At 31.4% G+C, this 25739-nt stretch overlaps 2 protein-coding genes across 4 annotated transcripts in view; one reads left to right on the forward strand and one right to left on the reverse strand.

The window, feature by feature from the left end:
- The window catches only part of LOC550899 (UPF0769 protein C21orf59 homolog), an 85371-nt gene that overhangs the window by 58528 nt on the left and 1104 nt on the right, over positions 1 to 25739 (reverse strand). The window contains exons 2-5 of the mRNA XM_016911477.2: positions 25224 to 25373; positions 24147 to 24232; positions 23843 to 24013; positions 23487 to 23702 (exon numbers count right to left, since the gene is read on the reverse strand). Of these exons, the coding sequence (XP_016766966.1) occupies positions 23487 to 23702; positions 23843 to 24013; positions 24147 to 24232; positions 25224 to 25373 (623 nt within the window). The remainder of the gene's footprint in view (positions 1 to 23486; positions 23703 to 23842; positions 24014 to 24146; positions 24233 to 25223; positions 25374 to 25739) is intronic.
- LOC100577239 (uncharacterized) lies at positions 1390 to 17183 on the forward strand. Of its 3 annotated transcripts, none has more exons than XM_003251582.4 (6): positions 1390 to 2090; positions 5043 to 5432; positions 6441 to 6651; positions 9935 to 10389; positions 13252 to 13549; positions 16281 to 17183. In XM_003251582.4, exons 2-6 carry the CDS (start codon positions 5290 to 5292, stop codon positions 16557 to 16559), a joined length of 1386 nt encoding a protein of 461 aa, XP_003251630.1. In that variant the 5' UTR covers positions 1390 to 2090; positions 5043 to 5289; the 3' UTR covers positions 16560 to 17183.

A 25739-nucleotide genomic window follows, 5' to 3' on the forward strand; every position in this document is an offset into this window, starting at 1 on the left:
AATCTTTGATTGAATAATTTACCGATATAACGAAACTTTGCACGTATAAAGTTTGCAAATCTGTTGAGACAACGATTGCTTAGAAAATTTACATTAATTAATTTACGATGCTTGTTGCAACTCGTCGTCGAAACTTCAACAAACTTTATCGTTCTATTAAATTATTCAAACCGTGGTGAAATTATAACTCTCGCTGATTACCGAATTTTCGAATTGTTTATGTGCATTATGCAATTACACCAGAGAGCGAGAAACTTGCTAACTAGATGGAAATTACTGTACAAGTTATGTGCAATAATTAAATTGCAATTACAATTGCGAGACGCAATGTGTAAATATTCAAATTGTACGTTTTGTTATGAATATTGCGAAATTGTTACGAATAAATGAACAATGTAATACAATTGGATGTAAAATAATAAAATTATAATTTGCATAATTTTTTTTATTATTAAAATTTTGTCGACAAAATATATCAGAACTTATTTTAACTGGAATTAAAATGGTAATATATATATATATATATATATATATATATATATATATATGTGTGTGTATATATAAATAATTATATAATTAGTTATTAAGCTATATATATATAACTATTTACAAGATTTACTTCTCACCTTCGTAAATTAATTCCTATACTTAAAGAAACACTAGAAACTATTCATTTGCGTAATATTTTTAAATATATATCATTAATATTCAGTAATAAAATTTGTAGTATGATATAATTTATTAATTTTTTTAATTAAATAACAATTTACAACAACAAGTTAATACAAAAAAAATATAAAGTAAAGATTAACTTTACAAATATCATTTATCAAACAAAATAATATAAACAAAAAATTCAATTTACTATTATCTATGCTCAATCTAAGAAATTTACTAAAATTGCTTAACAATTATCTCCCTTAAAACATTCGAAATTTACCTAATCATCTCCAATACAATTCTTAAACACAAAGTATTGATATAATCTCTAATTAATTCACTATTATTTAAGTAATATTCGTGTATTTGAAAAGGGAAAAAGTCATAGGTGATTATAATCTAATAAATAAAGTATCATTAAAGCTATTATCTGAAAAAAATTCGCAATATTGTGTAAGGACAAAATAATACCAAAGAAACTAATCAGCATAAAAACTACCACTGTTATTCAACAAATGTCACTGAACAAAATTACCCTCCTGCCTGGAAAAATATACTCAAATATACTCAAAAGAGGTCAGCATCGATCTGATCCATTTCTAATTAAGTTTATCCACACGATTCATTCACACGAAATCAAAGAGGAGAAACAATTCAAAATAAAAAAAATTCGTAAATCTCCCTCCTATAAAGACAGAATACTATCAAACAAACAGCACAAAACTTTTACTACTAAACGCCATGATCAAAATTAATTAACATTGAAAATTAACTTCCTGCCTACAAAAAGAGAGAAGTCACCCTCAACATTCTCAAAAACTCAAAATACATCGACACACACATATATCTATATAATCCACTTCTAATTAATCAGCTTATCCACACACGAAGTCTTACTTTTAGAAAACAACTCGTGAGCGAGGGTGGCTCTTCCGCGTATCGTTCCTCCACATCTGAGAGCCACCATAAACGCGATGAGGTGCGCAAACTCGGTATGGGATAGCTCGCCAGCCATACACTCGGCGGACAGACTTGTTTTCAAACAGTCATCCGGATTGCGTGGGTGCCTCGTGGTCGTTCGACGAAGAACCGCAGGAGAAACCGTTTTGTGTCAACGGACCACGGGGAAGCGATGACATCGAGGAAGATGGATGGAAATGAGAAACCGGACGGTTCATATCGTTATTGACCGATATCGTTATCCCGTTGGTGTATCTGGTGTATTGGAAAGTGAGCAAAGAGTTAGATTTTTTAGCCCGCGGCATTGCTTCGTCGATTCGTGCCGATAGATATCGATAGATAGATAGATTATCGAGGGATCGCGCGATATCGCGAGGGAACAATAGAGTGAATTTCGATGGATTTCAGTGTGTCAGGGTTGGAAAGGTGATGATTGAAAATTTCTATCGGTGATTCGCTGCTGCTTGCAGGTAAAATATACGTACGAATTTTATTTTGTTTTATTTATTTATTTTTTTTTAATATGGATATAATAAGGGAAAATTGGGGTTATTTAATTTTATCACTACGTTCGATTGTGCTGGAAGGAAATTATAATTGGAATATTTTGGTTGTTGGCTTTTTGTTTAATATTATTATTATTATATATAGAGGAGAAGTCGATTTCTAAAAATAAAAAAAAAGGAGTGATATTCGCTAGGACGTTCTCGACTATGATACGTGTACGTGACATTTAAGTCTCGAAAGTCTCGATAAGACTTGACGGTAAATGATGAAACATATACGTATATCGTGGACACGTTTTGATAGTAAATGTTGTTATAACACTGTTTAGAGAACGTGCTATTGTGCATAATAGTCTATGTAAGATTCAAAGTTTACATTATGGGAATGTTGAGATGTTGGAATTTCACGTAGATCGATATAATAGAAATAATTAATATAATAGACAATAAATTAACTTATAATAGACCGAATTAACTTAATTTCATTTGTAAATGTTTTCTTTCCCGGATCAAATGTGCGATGATATTTATTCGCATCATTCTTTTTTCTTATCTGTATTCGATTAAAATTTTACTGCTAATTATAATCAAAGTTCATCGCAGGTAATTCTCACCCGAGCGAGTGCCTTCGATAAAAAAAAAAAAAGTTCGACTTTTAAATGCGTAAGAATAGATTATTAGCTATTACAACCTTACATCGATCTTTTTTTATACTTATCTCTTTTTTATTTTAGAAAATATACCGCAAAATTAGCTCTATCGTGCTATCATTAGAGATTTTTCCATTCTGTATCAAGTTTGTAAAATGAAAATCTCAAAGATCAAATATTATAACTCTGGCCAAAGAATATTTAAAAAAAAATGTATTAGTATCGTCGCAGCAAATGAATCATAATATTCACAGACAACTATTGGCCTTTTCGAATTCCCTTTGAGATCAACCTTAAGCATGGTCAGATCATGCTCGCGTGAGAATATTCAAGAAACCTTAGAGGAAGGATAGTTTATCAGAGTTCGAAAGTTTCCACGAATCGATATGTATTATTTTCGAATGGCCGTTAAGCGATCGTCCCTTACGCTGTAATAGGATTACGAGTATCTAATTGCACGTCATCCGATGGAGTGCATCTGTTTACACTAACGCTGCACCTTAATGAAGTTAAAATCCGGTAATTGCCTTAACAGCGTTAAATTTGATACGCCAGTAAAAAAGAAAGAAAAAAAAAAAGATCTCGAGAAGAAAAGATTCTCCAATTTCTAACGTCTATTCTAAAAATTTCTGTAATTTCAAAATCACGAAATAGAAATATCTTTCTTTTTCTTCTATTCCACAAAGAAGTTTCTACAATTTTCCAAAATCCATTTCTTTTTATCAATTAGAATATTCCCCTTTCATTTCACGAAAAATACGTGTAAAAAACGGGGGCTGTGTTCGTTATTCACAGACTCGTTATTTCGAATCGATAATTTCCGAGATATTCTTTAATATCACGAGGATTCGTAGGAACGATGAGTCGAAAATCGATTCCCGGCGAAAGGCTAACGAGACCATCGCGATACGATTCCTTAACGAGGAGATCTCACCGCGTGTGAAACGAGAGAGGCAAAACCGAATCGATGGATAGTTTTTAGTTGGGTTGATTTCACTCCTCGAAACTTTTTCTCATTTCTTCATTCATTTGTTTATTCGGGAAAGCAAAAAAGAATTTTCGAATACGAAGGTTCGGTTGTTCGATCGCATGCATGGACTTTATGTAAAATCAACCACCTTATATAACCGGAAAAATCAATGTTCCACGCGACCTTTCATACTTGGAGTGATATCACTTAAATCGAGGACGAACTTCTTTTTTTATTTTATATAGGAGCGCGCTTCGATCGTTTTTATCCAAAGGGGGATACAAGAAGAAGAGAGAAGGATTCGAGCCGGGTAGGTTATATGGGTAGAATTTTTGTACGAATCGATGAAACGTGTTTCCCGAGAAGAATATTCCCGCTCGAGCGTCGAGACACCTGTTGTGGGAACGAAAGCTTGGAAAATTCAACAGCCGAGGAAAACTTTAGCTCGAGAATAATTCATTGAATATATCCGGAATCGTAAATTAAATTACATTCTTAAAGGGATCTCTCCATGCCTTTTCACGCGAAAGTAATTAACCGATAGATAGAAATAACCACCACCCGCCCTTTAAAACGAGAGAACTGTATAACAGGTCAATTTTCAATGGTTTAATTATAATAAATCTCCCCTCAATGTCGTAATTGATGGATTAAGCGAATTTGTGAATATTTTAGAAGATGATTAATGTAGAATACTTTCTCTTTACGGGCAAACTTATGCGTTTGAATATCTATAGAAATATATGTAGACTTGTTATAATTAAATGTACAATGTGCACATTGTTAAAATATTTTTTTTTTCTTTAGAAATATAACGTAAAATAAAGCTTTAGAATTTTAATAAATTTCTTTCTTCAAATTCGAAAAGAAAAAAATATTGATCAAAAAGGACTGGTACAACTTCATTAGGAAATGTGGTCAAAAGTCGTCAAGCGTTCCATTTTATATTTCATCAAAGAGGAAATAAAAGAAATAAAAATTGCAATGAAACGTTACGTTATTATTTACCATATTAAGTTTTCCATTATATACTTGTACAAGAAATGTTCATCCACATATTTTCAATTAACGCCTACATAAGAATATCTAATGTAAATATCTATTTTATTAATATAAATAATTTCAATTAAATTTAAAAATCGCAATATTAATAATTGGTATTCTCAAGAATAAAAGCTTCTTATCATCCCCATCTTAAGATCCACCATCTTTCAATTATTCCCTTAAACGATTTACTCTTCATCGAACAAATAACGATCGACGTCACGGCTAACATAGATTGCGTTTTCTTTCCAGAAAGCGAACATAAACAACGATCATCGCTTCCACGAAACGAAATCTCTGTACGAACTCTGGAACGGGTCGATGACAAACAAAGAGTGGCCCTCTGTCGGGAGAACGATTCGTGACGAGCGAGGCGAGAAATCGTGGTGCTTGGAAGCGGATCCAAACTTGATGAGAAAGGAGACTTAGGTTAATCCGTTTCAGAAATTATCCGTTGGAAAGAGGGAAGTCGTTGGGTGTCCGACTTTGTTGGCTCGCGATGGGTCGAAAGCATAAACGCCGCCTTATACCGGAACAGGATCGCAGGATATGCGGGAGTATCTGCTTCTGCCAGTTCACCATTGTGATCAGTTGCGTCGCGTTGGTTTATCTAAGCGTGGCGATCTATATGCCGTCCCACAGGTAAACGACAAGGCTTTGCATCGATTAATTGGCCAAGGCCGATAGTAATTAAGTTACGACTTGTCCGGCCTCAATTTCCACGGGAAATCTATAACTCGTGCTATCTATGATCCCGACTCTAACCCTTTAAGATTTGAATCGTGAAAATGTATCTTGTAAGCATTATGATTTTAGAAAATGTTGAAGAAAATCGATTCTTTGATTTTTCTTTTCTCTTTTTTTTTTTTTATTTCCAGTCACATAATCTGTATCTATTGTCGCGCAATATCTATCCAATTTAAGCACGGTGTTGCGTCACGGGTTTGCAATCCTTATTCTAATTGTTCAATTATTATTTATATTATAATTGATAATTTGAGTTTATTATTTTTCTGTTATTTGAGAATCGTTGAAATAAAAACGAAGATAAAAGATGATATAAATTACAGATATAATGAGAAAAGAAATATTCACACGTATTTATAATTGAACAAATCCATTATTTTCCTCGAAATCCATCAAAGGGTAATGTTAATAATTTAAAAGTAATCGTGATAATTTGCTTATTCTCTGCATCGTGATGGATGCACACCATGGTCGATGTAATTTATCAAAGCGATTCGTTACAACTGATAACACGATAATCTAACGATAGATCTTGCAATTCGAGGAACGCTCGATCATTCGTATAACATATCCTCGAGATTTCAAAGTTGCATAGGTCAAAGTTGAGGTTTTACATTGCAAAATGCCTCCTCTTAATCCTCTCCACCTCTGTTATGAATCGTAAATTACGCGGACGAGTGATCGATCCGCCATATTTCCCTATATCTATTTCCGATGTTCGGTTGCAAAAAAAAAAAAAAAAAAAAGAAAATATATATTCTTCGAAACTATACGCCCGATATTGAACGCGATATCAACAAATTCATCGGCGTTTACACGAGGGAGTATCTATCGCCCCGTCATGCAAAATTCAAAACCACTCCCAGGCGAAATATTAACGACGGCGGCGCAATTAATTTCCAGAGCTTTTCACGCGGGGATCGATCCCGATCCAGTCATGTGCCAAACCGTTAACACCACCTTAACTAATAATTGCGGTTGGGCGAGTTGCGGGGAGTGGTGCTTGACAAGAACCACGGGATTCTGCCCTCAGATTCACGCGACCGTAAGAAGGAATGGAACGGACATCGTTTTCGAAAATTGCACGAAATTCAACAGCATATCCTGCCCTCAGGTCAGTTTGTCAGATTTTTCATTTTTCGTTCCATCGATAAATTTTTTTCTACATATGTAAAATTTTAAATATACAATTTTATATATTATATATTTTTTTTTATATCAGCCGGGAAAAGAGAAAATTTATGATTATCGATTTCTCAACGAGAAACCGATGATAGATTTAAACTAATAGGATGGGAGTAGCATGTAAGGGGAATAAGAGCGTATACGGTCAGACACGTTTTACGACCGGTTCACATGCTCCTTTAATTCACATGCGCTCCACGTTATAAACTGCTTCGATAAAAAAGTTATTCGGATAAAACGCATATCAAACTTTACATTTATGCAGTTAAATAGACGTACAAATGGCCAATATCTTGCTACGACAATCTTATATTAATGTAATTTAATTATATAATGTAGAAAAGGTTTGCTCATACAAAATATAAATTTTTAATTGTACAAAATGAAATTATATCATCCCTTCTATACTATATTAATAATTACATCTGTATAAATTACCACCAGATTTTTGATAAATGATTTTTAATTATGAACATTTTTTTGTAATAAATGGACAAACCGCGTTCAATCTAAAGTTTATTTAGACTCGGGTTACCAAAATTGAAACAAAACAATCGAGTTGTTTGAACACGTTTCTGTATTCCTCGAGACACGAAAAGAATATTTTCGCGCAAATATTGTCAAACGTTCCCTGAATTTTTCAACACATCGATATCGATCCTCCCGTTTCGCCCAAGCATCTCCTCGCATAATAATTTGCCCGAATTCCTCTCCGTGCAAGTGTAACACCCCGAACAAATAGTTTCCATCCTGTGGAGAGACGCGGCGCGGAATAAATCGATCTGAATTAACTTCCTAGAACTGTGCTTGCTTCCCGCAGCATCACGCGGATGAATAAATTTTATCGGGGGGGAAAATTGTTAACCGATAAGATCTCAACGAAAACGATTCGCGGACCAACAATTTTCCATTATTCCTGTCGATTGGAATCTGGATGTGTCTGGGTATTCTTTTTTTTTTTTTTTTTTTCGTTCTAAAAATATTATTCCCCGAACAAATAAGACCGCGAGACGCTTCACTCTGAAACGCGCTGTTTCCCCTCTTTCAATATTAGCTCCGCTCGCGAAGTAATTAGAGAAATTGCAATCTCGTTATTTCCCGCGTCGAACGCGTTGGTTTAAATGCTGCATTTTCTTCCGTTTTGTTCCGCGGCGCAACAATACACCGGAAGTGATCAAATTGCACGCGACAAAAGAGCTTTGAACGAACACGATGGAATCCGCCCAAGATCATTATTATCGACTCGATTTGTTTTTCAGAATTTTATTCCCATCGTTGTCAACTTCAAAAAGTCGATTTCTCTCGCCCACTTGTCTTTTTTTTTCTTTTATCGTTCGAATTGGTGTACAACAGGATCGTTTCGACGATCGTCGATCATCGTGAAAATTTCTCGGATCTTCTCGCGCGTTTCTCTCGCCGATGGAAAATCGATGGAACAGCTCGCACAAAGGGCAGCCACGTCTTTAATTAATCCGAGTACAAGTAGTTCGATGAACGTTGCTCTAATGGAATTAACGGGGGAAAAAATCTGATTACACCAGCGAGAGGATGAGAACCGAGATGGGGGGAGGGAACGTTTTAACGCAACTCTCGTGCCATTTTACGGTCGGAATTTCCGTTAACGCACGGTGGATCGTGTGAAAGAGTGATTTTGTACGCTAAAGTGAATCGAAATAAGATAATTAATTCTATTGATTTATTTAAGAAATAAAAATCCCGAAGTTATTCAATATTTTTAACACTGTTTTTTGATATTGTTTTTCTTTTTTTTTATTTTAATCTTGATCTTCTCAAGAAACAAAGATTTTTGTCGAAGTTTTATTCTCCTTTTCCCGATTGCACGTAATATAATTCTCTTCTGAAATATTTTGTACAGTTAAAAAAAAAAAAAGAAAATAGGTAAAAAGAGTATCAAGCGCGGATAGAGACGTGTTCTAAAAAGATTGTCCGCATTGTAAAAAAAAGCGCAAAAAAGAGAGAATGGCATCGAATACAGATGACTGATTGTACTTGATCAAAATGTTCACTGTTCGGAATTTTTTGACGAAGCTAAACACAAGTACAACAAACGCGAACAATATTTCCAAAAATTAAAATCATTATATCCATTAAATAGGCTGGTCATCAGCAGACAAAAGTATCAATTAATTCATATTCATCGAAACTATTCTATTTTATGAATTCTAGAATTATTACAAATCAGAGAAACATATATAACATCTCATTATCATCTCTGATAATAATCTGAATTTATTATGCAATGCTTGTATGCTGTTTACATATTGCTTGGTAACTAGAAATTGACAAATAGAATCATTGAAAAATTGAAATAGAATTAAGGAATATCCACTTTTGCATTGTACAAATCTCAACGATGAGAAAATGGAAGAAAGAATTTCGATTGAAATTTTAAAGTTCGTTTTTGTAAAATGGATCTCGTGTGTTGTTGGAAACGTGTTGTTGTGCTGTTAAATGGATGACAAAGCTGTAAATATATCGATGCTGATCTAACGTGATAAATTAATATAATGAAATACTAATTTAATGAACATAGATAGGCGAACCAATTGCTTCGATGCGCTAACTTCGTTATCCAATACGTAACGCTTTCACGATCGGGTTCGTCTTGAATTACTTTCTAATGGCGTATCCTACTCGCCTGCCACACCTTTTATCGATCATCCCTCACGCATCGTGATTCAAAATAAAACTTTTTTTCGCGGATTTGTTTGAATTTTTTTCTTTTTTTTCCCATCCTGATCCGAAGATCGAGTATTTTTTTCATGAATTTCTATGAATTTTTGTAAAGTAAGTGCAAACAAAAGAGGAAAAAAAAAGAAATTGAATTTTTTATTATACCACAATGAAAACTAAGAATTGAGAATTATAAAGTTAAAAGAGAAATTTGATTTTTACGTGTCACAAGCTTCGTCTTTCTTTTCTTTTTTTTCTTCCATTTATCCAAGAGCTTACATGAAACGTGACAATGATAATGAAACTAATACAGAATTAGATACATACATCAATCATAAAATTTCTATCCAGAAGAAACACGCGTCAAAATGGAGGAATATAAATGATTCCCAAGTGAGTGATTCCGCGTGAGAAAACGAAGAGAAAAATGTATCGCGTGACTTTCCTAAACTGAAGAGAAATTTTCAATACGATTCGAATCAAATTTAAAGAACCTCTTTTTTTTTTTTCTCGTCCAGGTGAACACGGCTTCCCTTAAAAAATACAATTGCAACAACGGCAGCGAGTGCAGCGTGCTTTCCGGCTTGTTTAACTGCAGCCTCGGCCACTGCGTGAATATAAGCGAGCTGATGTTGTGCCATTACAAGGCAGACGGAATTGTCGTGGACAGCGAGAAGGACAACATGAAACTGAACGGCTACTTCAGCTGTCACAACTCGAGATGCACGAAAATCAAGAGTCCGTTCAGCTGCGATCGTTATTGTCCTGATATCGTCACGTCGGACGTGAACGTGTTCCTTATGCAAGATGACAACATCGTCACAGTGAAATGCGAACGTGGTCTGGCATTGAACAAAGCGAATGGAAATCTGCCTGGCGTCAGGCTAACCACGCCTCACCAATTTTGGGAGGATCGAAACGGGAGCATTATTGTTAGCTGTTTGGCGGTGGATAAGAAGATGAACGATGTAAGGTGAGATTATTAATAATTATCCAGATAGTTTTTAAAATTTTTACTCGATATAAAATTGATTCTTGTTAATAGTCGATGGTCGAAGTTTTACTTAATTTCAATAATTTTTTGACAATAAAATATTCACAAATACTCTTGCAATGTAAATCAAATTTGAACGTCTTTCAAAAAAAAACAAATTTGTAATTTTAATTGCTAATAACAAGCAAAAAGGATTAATATTTTTTAAATTAAATTATTCGAGAAATTGTAATTATTATAAAAATAACAGTAAACTAAACTGTTGTTGCAAAATAAATTTTAATTGATCTTCGATATAATCTTATTACACTTGGTATCTGATGTAGAAAGTAAAGATAAATAGATAGCTGTTCGTGAATAAAATTTGAAATATGATAAAGTTAATTCTGGGAAGCATCTCTTGTTGAATATTAATATTTTATGAATCTCTTCTTTCATTTACATGTTTTCATTTTCTCTCTCTCTCTCTCTCTTTTTCTTTGCATTTCTTTCGGTATATTTGAAAAACATTTTAATTTAATTAAATCCCCACCCATTAAAATTCATAATTAAAAATTTAGCTCCTTATATATTAAAAACTCTTATTTTACACAAAAGCAAATAGCAAATAGTCAAAATGAGGACGATGATGTAACTTCGAGTCCTAATAACAAGGAATTAAACTGTTGCACGCTGTCGTGTCAGTCGTTGAGTCGATACTACTTAATGATTTCATTTTATCGCGACAACCGAGATTTCGAATGCAAATCCGGCGAAAGGATTGTATATAACGCTTTCAAGCAAGCTTGAGAACTGTCTGGCGACGTAATTAAGACGTGAGAGTGCAAACAGTCGCGTATATCTGCTAAATGTAATAGATTTAATTCAATATCCGTCCATTTAAAATATTTTAAATCCAAGTGTGTTAAAACGATATACTTTTAGTAAAAAAGTTGTACAATTCATATAAAAATATAATGAAAAATGACGTCAGCTATCAAATTAAAAACGTTTGAGTAAATATCGACAATTATCGAGCAAAAATCAAATATAAACCTGATATTTTTAGTCAGAAGAGGGAAAAATTAAAGTAAAAAAATAAAAGTAGAAGGAAAAGAATAACGAAGATAGTTTTAAAGAAATTTTTCTGTTTAAAAAAACATCGAATTAATACTTCTAATATTTCCTCAAATGAATCTGATGATGATTTAAAATTCTTCTCAAAATATTTTGCATATTCCTTTCATATTTTTTTTCTTCATATCTTATGATTTGATAAGTTCTTAAAAAGAAAATGAACGACGAGATAAGAGAAGAAAGTTTACAATGGACAAATGAGAAGCTGGATATCGCAAAATTCCACGTTTAATCGTATATAAACCTATACGATAATGCTCCAATGCATACTGATACCCTTTACGAAATCAATATTGGATTTCAATGTTCTTAGAACGATCTGAAAAGTATCTCCGATTGAAAATTATTTGAGCGTGAAATAACGCAATGTGCAAAAAAAAAAAAAAAAGAGAAAATTATTCTACAATTCATATTCGTTCGAAGTTTGAATCGGTTCTCATTCACTTTCATACGCGATTCTATGCGAATTAATAAAATGAAATTCAACTTTATATTTAACTTATTTCTTTTCACTTAACCTAAAATTAGAGATTTTTTAAAAAATATCCAAATCCGATCGTATCATTCTATCAGTTCGATCTTGGAAGAGAGAATTTAATCGAAATGGAAAATTAAAAGATAAAAAATTACGATTATCGATAATAAAGATTGGTAGAATACTATTTTTTTCTCCAGCTTTTTTTGTCCTTCAACGTTATCGAGCTTCATCGCGATACGAACTGTATAAGATTAAAGGTTTAATTTATTCGAAAAGAAACGCCTATGCAATTCTTCTTTAATTGTACCGTACAATTGTATTCCTATATTTTTCTTTTACTTCTCACGGACACGTGGTACATGCATTTTCCTTCATAGGGTTTAGAAGACGCCAACGAGGGTATTTCCATGGCAACCATTGATCCTGCGGGCTCTATACCCCTGATTCACTTCTATCTTCAAGTTTTTCCTCGCGTTTCTTTTATTTCGGTATATTTCCTCTCTCTCTTTTTTTTTTTTTACATCGATGAACGCCCACGAAACGATCGACAAGCAGGGAAAAATTTTACAATGAAACATTCTATAAAAAATGCTATAAGAAATGTGTACTCGCGATCGCAAAAACGGGAGATTTTTCTCGCGAAATGTATTCACAAAAGTAAGTGTTTTATAATAGAAAAAGATAGGGAGAGAGAGATTCCTCTTCGTCAACAACTTGTTTTTAAAACGAGAGGGGAATAATTAAAAAAATCGAAAAATATAAGATGTTTCTTTCACTCGAAAAAATTAAATCGAAAATGTAGGTATGAAGAATATATTATATTCAAGCTATATCAATCAAGCTTACGTATAATAAATATGCTATTTGGATTAGTCCTTTGTTACATAAACGATAAAAAAAAATAAAATCCTTCAAGAAATAAGTATTCGAAGATAATAACGTTTTTTTTATATTCTTATTTACATTCTCTCTATCGAAAAAACTAAAAAGCCTCTTATATAAAATACATGTAAAACAAGTTTACGAGAACTTTTTTTTATTCCTATACAAGAACATTACTCTACAATGTTATTCTCTCGCGTTTACTCGTTCCTTTTAAGAGATCAGATCTTTCGTTTCGAAAGTATTCATCAAAAATTTATCACAGGAAACATATTCTCGAAAGAGTATATATATCCTGTTCTCGATATGCTCTTAAATCTCGTTTCGCAAATCGTGTTTTTTTTCTCTCTCTCTCTCTTTCGCAGGACACAGGACTGCGTGAACGGCACCTTGTTAAAGGAGATCCCATTACCTCAACCAACCATCAACTTCACGAGTTTTCTGAACATATACGAGAAGAGCTTGCAATATCCAGTGGATCCTACGAATATCTATGTACCTGCGCAACGATCCCTCACGATCTACAACAGTTCTCGCCTCTACATCAATTTCGAGGGTTGCGTCAATACCCTAAAAGGGGAATGTAAAGATTTCCTCGCCACTCACGGTCGAGATGGCGACAATCAGACGGCGCAGAGTAGATATCCCTGTTACTACAACAAGGTATCCCAATTTTTCTTTCAATTTCACGTTTCTCTTTTCCTTTCTTCTAAGAGTGAAAAAAAAGTATTATTTTAAATATATTTAAAGATTACTAAACAAACGATGGTGGCTTGCGAATTTCTTTTATCGGTTTTCAATTAATATCAATAGAAAAATATATTTCAAAAATAATCATATTTTTATTTTATCGATATATCCTTATATTATTTTCAATCTATTCATATCATAAATAAAGAAATTCGCGAGCGATAAGTTTGTCGTTTAATTTTTACCAGCAGCTTAATTATTCCATGAATAATTCTGCTAATGTTAAATTAAGAACCTGTTGCTTCGACCTACTATTTTTGCACGAGTTTCAATTTAAAGAGCGTGCTCCGTAATAATTTATTACGTACGTTCTGATTTATGAGAAAACTACAATTTCACACAGAGATTTCTAATAATATTTTTTGATATCTGTTATTAAAACAAAAAAATTACTTCTTGCCATCACTTTAATCCCAAAAGCAAATATTATATTCAACTTTTAAGAAGCTTTATAAAGCTAGAAACAAAATGTATCGTGTAGTCACGATAGATTAATCCCATTAGAAAAATAACTCGATGCTTTCATTTCAGTCTAATCAAATTTCGAACTTGATAATACCATTCGCTATGTTTCGAGTCGTTATATAACTTTCATAGAATGGGCATAGAACGAAATGAAACGACTTTTAGCCGAGGAAAAAATTACGCAACGAGAATTACAATAAATTTCCTCGAAATTAAATTACCACCATTTTAGCATGCAACAACGAAAACGCTGAAATTGCAACGTAAATTACGAATGAAAACGTCTTCTAATTTTTCTACGAATATTTATATATAGGTATATACGCATACTTGAAAATGGTTACGCAATGATTATTTTACTCGAAGCAGAGCAACGGGAGATTTAATGAACGATTCGAGTGGAATTCCGTCTTGCCCACCACTTTTGTATCTTTCATTTTTTTTTTCAATGAGAAATACATTCTTTTGCCTTATTCCTGTTCAATTTTTCCTTAATTGAATCTTGAAATTATTCTCTAAAATGTCAACTCTTAACGATCGTCTCTCTTGTTTTCTTTTTCTTTCGCGAATTAAATTACAGAATCTAACGAAGTGCTGTGCATTTAATTATTATTATTTTTGCACTAAATTTTTCCGCGATTCATGGTTCAAAAAGCCTCGAATATTAATGAAGATTCGTGAATATCAGCATATATATCTTATTATATATCGTCTCGTGTGCGATTGAAAATGTTTCAAATGAAATATTTGATCGTTGCTGTTAAACTATTCCTCGATATATTTCGAGTGAATATATTATATGGAATAAATTATAGAAGATAATATTTGAAATATTTGTACGCGAATAATATTGCGTTGTAACATAATATAATAATTAATTAGCAATCGAAGATCGATGTACGAAATATGAATTCGAAGTTAATATTAAAATTCCAATCCTTTCTTTCTACGTATAACTTTTCTAATGTGTAAAAAATGGAATAAAAAAAAATTGAATCAATTTTTACTATTTACTCAAATATCTATAAAAAAATTCCACAAATCTAATGAAAGAGATTGAAATTAAACTATATATCACGTTTGAAAATTCCTTTGAAAAAGAAAGAGCGAATATAAAGAAACCAAAGTGACTGACAGAGAGAAAATTCTATGAGGAAGCTATTTCATTTTTCATTAAGTATTCGTTCCATTACTAACCTAGATCTTGAATTTCTTAAGAAGCTTTTCCCTCGATATCTATGCCTTCCCATTCTTAAAACGTCATTGCAATGTTTCTGACATTCTTCCCAATAAAAATGCATAAAAGAAATCATAAATTATTGCATCATTATACACCATTGTACGTATCAAAACAGATATCATAAGAAAACTACTATGCATACATATACGTATGAAACCAATAAGTGTAATTACAGAGTAAATATTTCATTCGAATATAGTTTACCATTGATACTACCATCAAGATACAGTTTATTTACCATTATATAATTGACAAGAATGTTAAAAAAAAAATAGCATATGATAAGAAAAGAATGGAAATTATAAAATCAATAGTACAATTACGACATTTCATAGAAAATGCAATCTAATGTAGATTTCCAATGAAATGTTTACGAGTTATAAACAAGATAAGAATTTTCGATTGAAATTATCCAAATAATTCCAATTTTCAGTCCTCCACTTTTTCAAAAAATTGAAAGAGAATAATGTAAAGAAATAGGTCGCGTGCACATCGTTTTCTTTCACAAGTTATCGAAGAAATTGCAATTGTACAACATTAACTCATTATCTTAAATCATACATATTATTATCTTCCACGATTCCAAAAATTCCAATATAATTAAACAAATACGTATAAAAGATTCTTCTTACTTTATCGTATACATTTTCAAAAATTCAAAAGAGAAAAGCATCCTCAAGACTTCTCATCACACGTACAGATTATTAATATCTCCAAAGAAAAAATTCATAATCAAACAAATCATTCTGAGATAATTCCTCCTCAAAGTATTCCCGAGAAACGAATAAATACAATTAAAAAAATTTCCAATTTTCCCACAACGTCTTATCCTTCGAGAAGAAAATCATAATTGAGATCAGATGCGCGTCGCGTTAAGACAATTCCTCGGGGTATTTCCGATATTTCCCGCGCGATATCTCTTAATGCCATTTGTTCCAGAACAACTCTCTGTTAGTCGTCGCACGTTTCGACCTGAACAAAACGCGGACGGAATTGCTGATCGCCATCATCGTGCCGTCCGGCCTGTTCGTCATCAGTCTTACCACCCTGATCGTGATAACGCGATCGGTTCAGGTGGGCGACGACGCGAAGATGCGTTGCCGCTACTGCGTGGACAAGCAAGAAGTCGAGGGTGAGGACGAAGGGCTCGTCGAGGCCACGCCGTCCTCGTCTCAAGGCCAGATGAACGAGAACGAGATCAAAAGCATGGCGCTTTAGCAGTTTAAGGCGTCTGGGGCGAGCACCGTGCTACGTTACGAGAGGGTGCCATTGATAGACACGGACGAAGCCGAGGATTCCTTTTGAGCGCCCTTTCATCGAGGATTAAAATTACAATTAGTGTGCTATGATCGAATCGAAAACGATAATTGACGGGATTTATTCGTGTTCCCCTTCGTGGAGACACGATTTTGAATTCACTTTGTCGAATTCATCAAGATGGACATTCGTTTACAGGGATGGAGGGATTGATTACAGTGAGTAATAAGAATATGCGGGCATTAAGACACGATTAACGTGGTGAAACGTGGAAAAATAATATGGAAAAGAATAATTTTTTTTCTTTTTTTTGGTTGTTTGAAATCTATTCGTCGGGACAATTTTTGAAGATATGACATACGAAGAAAGTAAATTTGAATTCTACATTTTTTACTTATTTTTATACGTAGAATAAATTTGAAACTCGTACAAGAGAAAATGTACACAAGTTAACGAGCAAAACACCTTAACGATTCGAAATTTTTTCCTGGATGTTCACTGTGTATTGTTAAAAGCTGATTATTCTTTGTTGTTGTTGTTGTTGTTGTTTGTGGAACAATAAAAAGTGTATTCTTCTATGTGAAATTGACTGACATACGTGTATTTCTTTGTGTGAAATCGACTGATACTAAGGAAGATTAAAAACGAATTAAATCGTGCACTTCGAGATTGTGCAAACGCTTCAAGCTGTAAAACGCACTATTACGAACCTACGGTTGAACGCTTTTCGCAAACGACTCGATTTAATCGCAATACTTTTATAAAAATGTAAAATGACACGGTAGACGATCGAAGATATCGTATTTTGAATCGAAGCTATACAAGCGATTCAATTGTAATTGATAAAATTTTTTTAAAAAGGAAAAAAGAAAGACTGATCTTTATTTGTTTATTTTTATTTGGTGAGCATAATCGTTTTCAATCCATCCGATTTTATTATCGTGTCGAGGCGAATCGAGCAAATCGGTCGAGTTGTCGAGAGTTCGATTGGAATATTATCGATCAATTGGCGAATACGATTGCAATTTGTAACACGCGTTTCCCCTTCGTGCATGTGTTGTTTCCGTACGAGCGCACAATATATGTGTTCGAAGTGAATATTTTATTGTTTTCGATATTATTCGATCCCCGTATATATAGGATTTTTGTCATTCGTTCAAAGAGGAAAATTAAAATCCTTGGTGCAAGCACAAATATTTTCAATGAGAAATAAATAAATTTCTCCGTCGAGTGTATATCGAAAACAAAAATTTCTTAAATTAATTAAAAGGATTTTAGATCGTCTTCCCGATGAAAAGAAAAGAAAAGGAAAGGAAAAAGAGATTGAGAAAAAGGTTTCAGAAATCACCCATATTAGGGGCCAAAGTAATCGAACACTTTCACTGCGGACGTATTTTAATTTTTAATATTTTTTAAAAGAATAAAAGAAAATATTTTAATATTCGAATTTCTCAATTTTATTCAATGAATGAATAAAATATCATTCTGATTGATTAAAATTATTAATTGAAATTACAGAAAATTGATTTTCACGCTTTCAAATCCGCAGTGAAAAAGATTAAATAATTATTTAATCGAACATTTGTATACATCTTATGAATATTTATATCATCACGATGCCTTGAATAATTCGCGACCTATTTGAACTATAACGCGATATTCAATCCATAATATTAACATAATTCTTGAAAACTCAGCTTTCTTAAATATCTCAATCAAAGAAAGTATACCTTTTACTTCGCCTTCGATGAAGAAAGTTTTTTTCTTTTTTTAAAATTAACGATAAGACTTACTTACTAAGATAATCATCCAATTAAAAATTCAATATCACGATCAAAGAGAAAAAGCTTCGCGTTAAATTTCATAAATTTCGTAAATAATTAAAGAATACACGCGATAAGTATTTTTTCTTGATGTACAAACTAGATCTCACTAGAAGTGGAGGGAGTGGAAAAAAGAGGAGACATTTTTCAAATGAAAACGAGACACGCAACTCGCGCAACATTGTACGATAGTATTATTAATCTGTTAATTGTAAAAATGAAAAAAAAAAAAAAAAGAAAAAAAAAATTCGTGTTTCTCCGTGATTGTTGATAATTTAAGGCACGATGAAAATACGCAAATGATGATGCTTTCGGTGTGCAAAGTAGATTAGACAATTTATTCTGTAGAAGTTATTCGTTAGGTTTCCAGTTTTCGAGCGTACACTGAAACCGATTTAACCTCGGTTGATCTCGAGTTTCGACTGTCAACGAACGTACACATTATATTTCTATACACTTTGATAGTGTTGTAAAGCAAGTTATAAGAGTATAAACGAATAGGGATTAAATTAACGATTATTACCATTTTCTTTTAATATGTAATATTTCGAACGTTACGATTTTCTAGGATAAGAAAATCAATGGTGTCCTTCATTACAGATGATCGCGATTGAAAATTAATTGGAGACATTTGAAACTTTTTTCTTTAATCTTCGAAATTGATACATTAATATTGTGATAAATTTTACATAGAAATTACTCGTGATAATAAATTTTGCTTTGTTCACAATTTACTAATGGTAGTATTATTTGAATGAGCGACACCATATCTCTAGCATAAAAATTTCTATTTACGAAACAAATATGTAAATATAACGTGTATATTGATCAGGAACAAGTATGATAGCTGTTACGCGAATAAATGTGTCATTCAACAGTTGTTGCTTCAAGCTGTTCATTGTTAATCACGTTATGTAATGCAATATGAAATACCTGTTGTAATATGTCAATATTGATTTAAGAGAATTTAGATCATTAAATTTACTTTGATATAAAATTACCATACTATCGTTAATGGTATCAAAATTTTGAACAAATTTGTTTGAAACGCGATCTTTCTTCGAATCAAAATCTTTATTTGAAGTGTAATTTATTTACTTTCTCTTGTGTTTATGAAATACTGTACATTATAAGCTATGAAAGTTAAATATAGAAAAAAAAAAAAAGAATATTGTATTCTCAACAAATGTAATATACGGACAAACAATAGAGTGACAAATTTTCAGATTCGTAATAAATTTCTATGTGCCTTCCTCCGTTTATGCTAAAATCGATAAACTATAATCACTCGTGTCTTCGAAATATAGCGTAACTCTTTCGCTATAAATCACCACGAATCAAAACTATTCTTATGGCAAGAATCTCTGTAGAAAAATATCGAAAAAATATCAAATGGGAACAATAAAATAGAAGCTCGAATCAATTATAAATTTATACAATTGTTATATAAATTAAATTTGGAGAAAAAAGACGAGCCAAACGAATTTTTTGAATTGAACAGCGAAAGAGTTAAGTGAATTGCGTCTCAAATAATAATAATAAAAAAAAAGAACAACAACAATAGATCTGTACTTATACAAATAAATAATATATATATATATATTTATGTTATATTCGTTTATCGTCTGAATATATTTGTAATGGTATATATGTACGAGATAATGGAACAACTTGTATGTGTCGTTTATAATAAAATAATTGTTTATTAAAAATTTCCTTCCTCTTTTATTTCGTCTTCTATTTCATACTCCGTTTTTTTTTAACCTCGTTAAAGAAGAAATTGAATGCACAAAAATACCGCAACACATTCAATAAAGATGGAAGGAAAGAGCGTATTAAAACGTAAATAGCAGTTTCATTATATTACGCGCGAGAAATGGTTATTAAAGAAATGATTTGTTATTGCATTGCACTGAATATGCACGGGATCGAAGATTAAAAAAATACGATAATTAATTTGATGTGAAAAAATAATTCTACGAAGATGAAATTGAAAAATGATAGAGAAAAGGGAATAAACATGTATATATTGTACAAGTTGAATTTTATAGACAAAAGAAATAAAAATATTGAGATGAAGAATACTTCTTGAATAAATTCGAATACATTTAAATACGTTTAATGAAATCCACGATACGATAAAAATCCTAGCACGCATGGAAATAAATAATATATCTTTATTCGTATATTCATATCGCGTGTAACGTTCTTCTATTGTTCGATTCTAGATAAAATTCTTTTCCTCTACATTGTAAATCGTCTTTTCAATTACAATTCGAAAGTATTCACCCAAATATTCATACAATTCAAGTATCAGGGATAAGTCGACTTAATAAAATTCTTTGAAAGACTTTCTTCTTTAAAGCAAATACGAGCATTGAATAAAAGGGAAATAACATTGCAACTTGTTTGCGTGTTTAACTGTAATTCTTGTCGAGGACATGAATATTTCGAAGAATAGAGTGATTATATTTACGCGATATGTAATAATCAATTATACGGTAAATAAATTACTTTTTAACATACGATATGTTTATAAATTTCTTTTAATAAGTTTTAATAATATTCAAGGAAAAAATAATACTATACCTACGTGTTTTATTAATTATTTTGGTAATATAGACGATTGCTCTACTCCTTTCCTATTTATAAAATCTAACCTTAATTAATTACCTTAATCAAAAAAGAAACAAAATCAAGTCTCATTGACAATCATCAAGCTTGAAATTGGGTCGAGATCGAGTAGGTTCGAATCGTGTCAGATCAACGTGTCAATCAATCGAACGATATTTATTCATTTTTCCTATCCTTTCATCCTCCTTTAATCTTTTAATATTAATAGTAATTTGAATAACCTCAGAGAGAGAAAAAGCATCTTTACACCAGATAAAGTTCAAACTTTAAGCGAAAGCACCAGATCGATACACTAATGTAATCAAAGACCTTGACGAAATTTACACACATGTAGTTAGTAGCAAGTAGCTTAAAGAAGAAATTATTTCTTTTTCTATCGATCGAAGAATTTGTAATTTTGTTTACAATTGCAAATTACGCGAATGTTACGTACGAAAATTTCAAACGAACGAAATAATTCAAATAGGATTAATGACAATTATTACTTTGTGAAAAATAACAATGAAAATGATGAGACAGAATTAATTATGTTCGAGATAATTACGTGTTTACGTGTAATTAACAATACCTTTTGCAAAATTACGATTTAAATGTTTCAAGAATAGTAAAAAAAAATTATTTATTTTGTTAAGATATAAGGAAATTATATCCCGAGGATATTTTTAATAACTTTCATTATATAGACCGTTGTAGTTATTGTACTCGTGAATTTGTTAAAGGATCTCTCGTAATTTAATGAATACAGAATTTGTATTCATTAAAAGCTTATTGTTTTAAATATTCAACTTTGAATTCGGAACAATATTAAAAGTTTCATTTAACAGCTGTGCCAACAATAAAGAAATATAAAAAAATTATGAGCACGAAAAATGTGAAATATCGAATAAGAATGATTTATTAAATGGGAACAAGGTATGATATGATAATGAAATGTATAAAGAAATAGATACCACTGTTGAATATTACGTAAAAATTATTTATAAGCTGAATTAGAATGAACTTGAACAAAGTGAAATATATGTCATGATAAAAGAGAGTTACCGAAGACAAATTCTATTATTGATAGGTCATGGTTGAATGTACCTGGTAACATAAATGGAAATCACGCAATTATAGCTATTGATCGATAACAGAAATAGAAGAATCGTTTGACGAGTTCGTTCAACTAGCACGAATATTCTTTAAACATGGAACTCTTATATTTCTGATGAAATTTTCCTATTTATTGTATATATTAAATTCAATGGTATATTGATTTATCTCACGCAATAAAACTTTTACGTTATTATGAAATATACATGAAATATACATAATATAAAATTATAATTCCAGGAATGCAATAAGATAAATTTTGAAAGAATTTTTAAATTATTGATTTTAGAATTAATTTCACGTGAAATCCAATTAATCGAATGGTTTCTAATAGAATATAATTTATAATTGTTTTTATAAAAGTATAGATAAAAATGTTTATGGTATGTTAAAATTATATAGTCTATAAATATATGATATAAAATAAAGACGATTAGATATTTAACAGCGCATATTTTATATTCATTATTTCATGAAGTGTATCTGAAATGAATTAACCTACTTTAAAAAGGACATTGATGATCGATAATAAAATACATCTATGCGCGTAAATCAATAATGATGATATATCATTAAATGAAATATTTCTAAATAAAAGCAAAATAAATAAGGACGATGAATAAAATGTTCAATTATAAATTATTGAACATTTAAATTTTTTGATAAATTAATATAATTCATTGTAAGAAATGTGTTTAATATTTGTATTAAAATATATATTCTATATAATAATTATTTATAATAAATCATTTGTTATGTGGCATATTATGTATCCTAATATAAAATAATATGCAATAATTATATTATATGATAGAAAAAAATATTTAAAAACTTACCTGCAAGATAAAAAGATATCTCATATTTACCATCAGTAAATATCTTAATTAGCATGCAAAATATAATTGCAAAGTAGCTTTCTTCTTTTATGTAAATATTTTAATAATTATTCAATGTATATTTAGTATGATTACAATATAGAATTAATCAATTAATGATTATTCAATAATTATTATCATCTGCTAATACATTAAAATGATTGATAAAATATAATCACAAATAAAATTTTATATATACATTGTCTATGATTTATGTTAAGTTTTTTTTTTATTTTACATTAAAGTTCTCTTATATTATTAAAATTCTACGATTTTAAAAAGTCTATAAATTATCGATTCAAAATAATTAAAAGATTATTAAAATTTGATATTAAAGTTATAGATATAATTATAAAATTATAAGCAAGAAATATAGATTTAAAATTCGAAATTTATCTCTAAATACATGTATATATGTACAAAGAAGAAAACTACTTTATCAACAAAATGGAAGATTCACTTACCTTGAGCTGTTCTTGACGTCTGTAGGCATGCAGCATTAGTTGTTTTCGTTCTTCTTCTGACATCAATGGTTCACGAGCAGGTTTTCCAGCTCCCCTTTTCTGCAGTTTCACAATGATTTTTGTCTTTTCGTTCATCCCCAAATAATCCTTTAATTTCTTTCCTATTATCATTTCTTTTCCTGAGAACCAAAGTTGTGCCAGTTGCACGTCGATAACCTATAATAATAAATCACCAAGTCTGAGCATTAAAATTATAGAAAATAATGATTCCCAAAAATTGTTTTAAAAATTATAATAAAGTTTAAATGCTAAATATTTTATAAAACTTCAACTCAAGAATTATCAGTAATTATTACCTCAAGTGATGCTTGAGTTCCGCTCAAATCTTCCGTATTTTCGAATTCTTGTTGAATAACATCATGAGGCGGAAGTCCCATCGGATAAACGATCATCACAGCACCTCTGAGAATGTCCAATGCCTCTTGAACTGTTTTCTGCGTCACCAATTTTTCTTGCTGTATCAATTTCTATAAAAAACAAAATGACAAAAAATGTACATTACAGAAACACATTAGTATAACGCATAAAACGAAAATAGGAATAATCTTCTCGAGTATAAAAACGAGAAATGAAGAACACACACAGACACAAAGTGATTACCTTCGAAACCATAGCTCGTGCCTCCTCGATCGTTTTCTTCAAGACCTCCTGCATTTTCGTGTTAGGTTGTTTGCCATTTCTACGACCTGAAACATGGAAATCGTTTGTGGTTACATTCCGTTCGAGACTGGCGAGCAATTAATGTTGCCATTACAAGTCCATTCGAGACAACAAAAATTCTGGTTAAGCCAATTTCTCGTCTACATCGCACATAGCATTTCCAATAACCATACATTTGCATGAGGCTTAAGCATAGTTGTTTAGATCAACATAAAATAAACTGCATCGTTAATCCTTTTTACGTACATTGAAAATACATGCTATATATTTCTTATGTATATATTAATTCTTTGGTTACTTACTAAAATAACCATATAATCTAAAAAATCATTATCTTTTTTATGATTTGAATTATCTACTTAGTAAATATCATAAAAATAAAACATATGGCATAAAAATATTCTTGCTTTACTTCAAATAGATACAAATATATAACAATGAACCATTAAGGTTAAGTGTTCGTAAAAATTGTCACACACTTAAGAATATTATTTAGAATATTATTCAATATATCGTTTCAATCAAGAAAAAACTAGATATATATACATAATTAAAATATATATCATAATATATGATATAATTAGTCTATCAAAACTGTATTTTATATGATTAATGGAAAGCCATGGGTCAAACATTCAATTACATTAGATTAATTATGAAAAACCAAAGTATTAAATAATTTATATGATTTTATACTTACATTTCAGAAGTAGATGAACAAAAGGTAGATGAATTATATATTATATATCAAAACGAACACAAATTAAAAATTAATCACGCACAAATAATCACAAATTCTTCCTTTTCACTTTGTTCACAAAACTGTCTCCCGCGTTTTCAAACCTATAACTTCCGACTTTTGCCGAGCGAAACCGAAGTTAGACGAAGTTTTGGCGTCGCGCGCAGCCCGATCATACCCGAATCTTGCCGAATTTTTCGCGCTCGTTCCGACATTCCGAATTTTGATCAGTCGTTCGTTTCGAGTGTCTTAGACAATAGTGATTTGTTTCTACGTACCAATAACATCCTTGTTGAAGGTCCAACCACCCATCGGGATACATTTTTCACCCCATTCATCCTTGAGCTTCAATTCTTCAACCTGCTCGTCGGTAAGTCCCATCATATTATGAGGCAGCATGGTGCCGTGCTTGATCAATTCCTCGATTTCTATTTTTCGAAAGAATACGTACAAGTACACGGTTAAACGTAATTCTGCGTAATTACTATCCCGCCGCGACGTGTGACTAATATCACACTGTGGTCAGGATGGATGGATTCATAAATTCGATCTTTTTATTACACGGCATTATTGCGAGCCACAGGTGAGGTTTTCTTCGAGAGATAATTATTAATGGATTTCATGCGTTAGTGTTCCAATTGCATAGGCATTGCAAGGTCGACTTTAAGAACGCGAGAAATAGAAGAAAAATCTATAAGTATTTGTGCTAGTGTACACATACAACCACATATACGTTAATTTATGATGTATATAAGAAACGTTGTATGTAAAGTTATATGACAGTTATATGATAT

The sequence above is a fragment of the Apis mellifera genome, linkage group LG1, assembly GCF_003254395.2.
Source record: "Apis mellifera strain DH4 linkage group LG1, Amel_HAv3.1, whole genome shotgun sequence".
NCBI classification, from domain to species: Eukaryota; Metazoa; Arthropoda; class Insecta; order Hymenoptera; family Apidae; genus Apis; species Apis mellifera.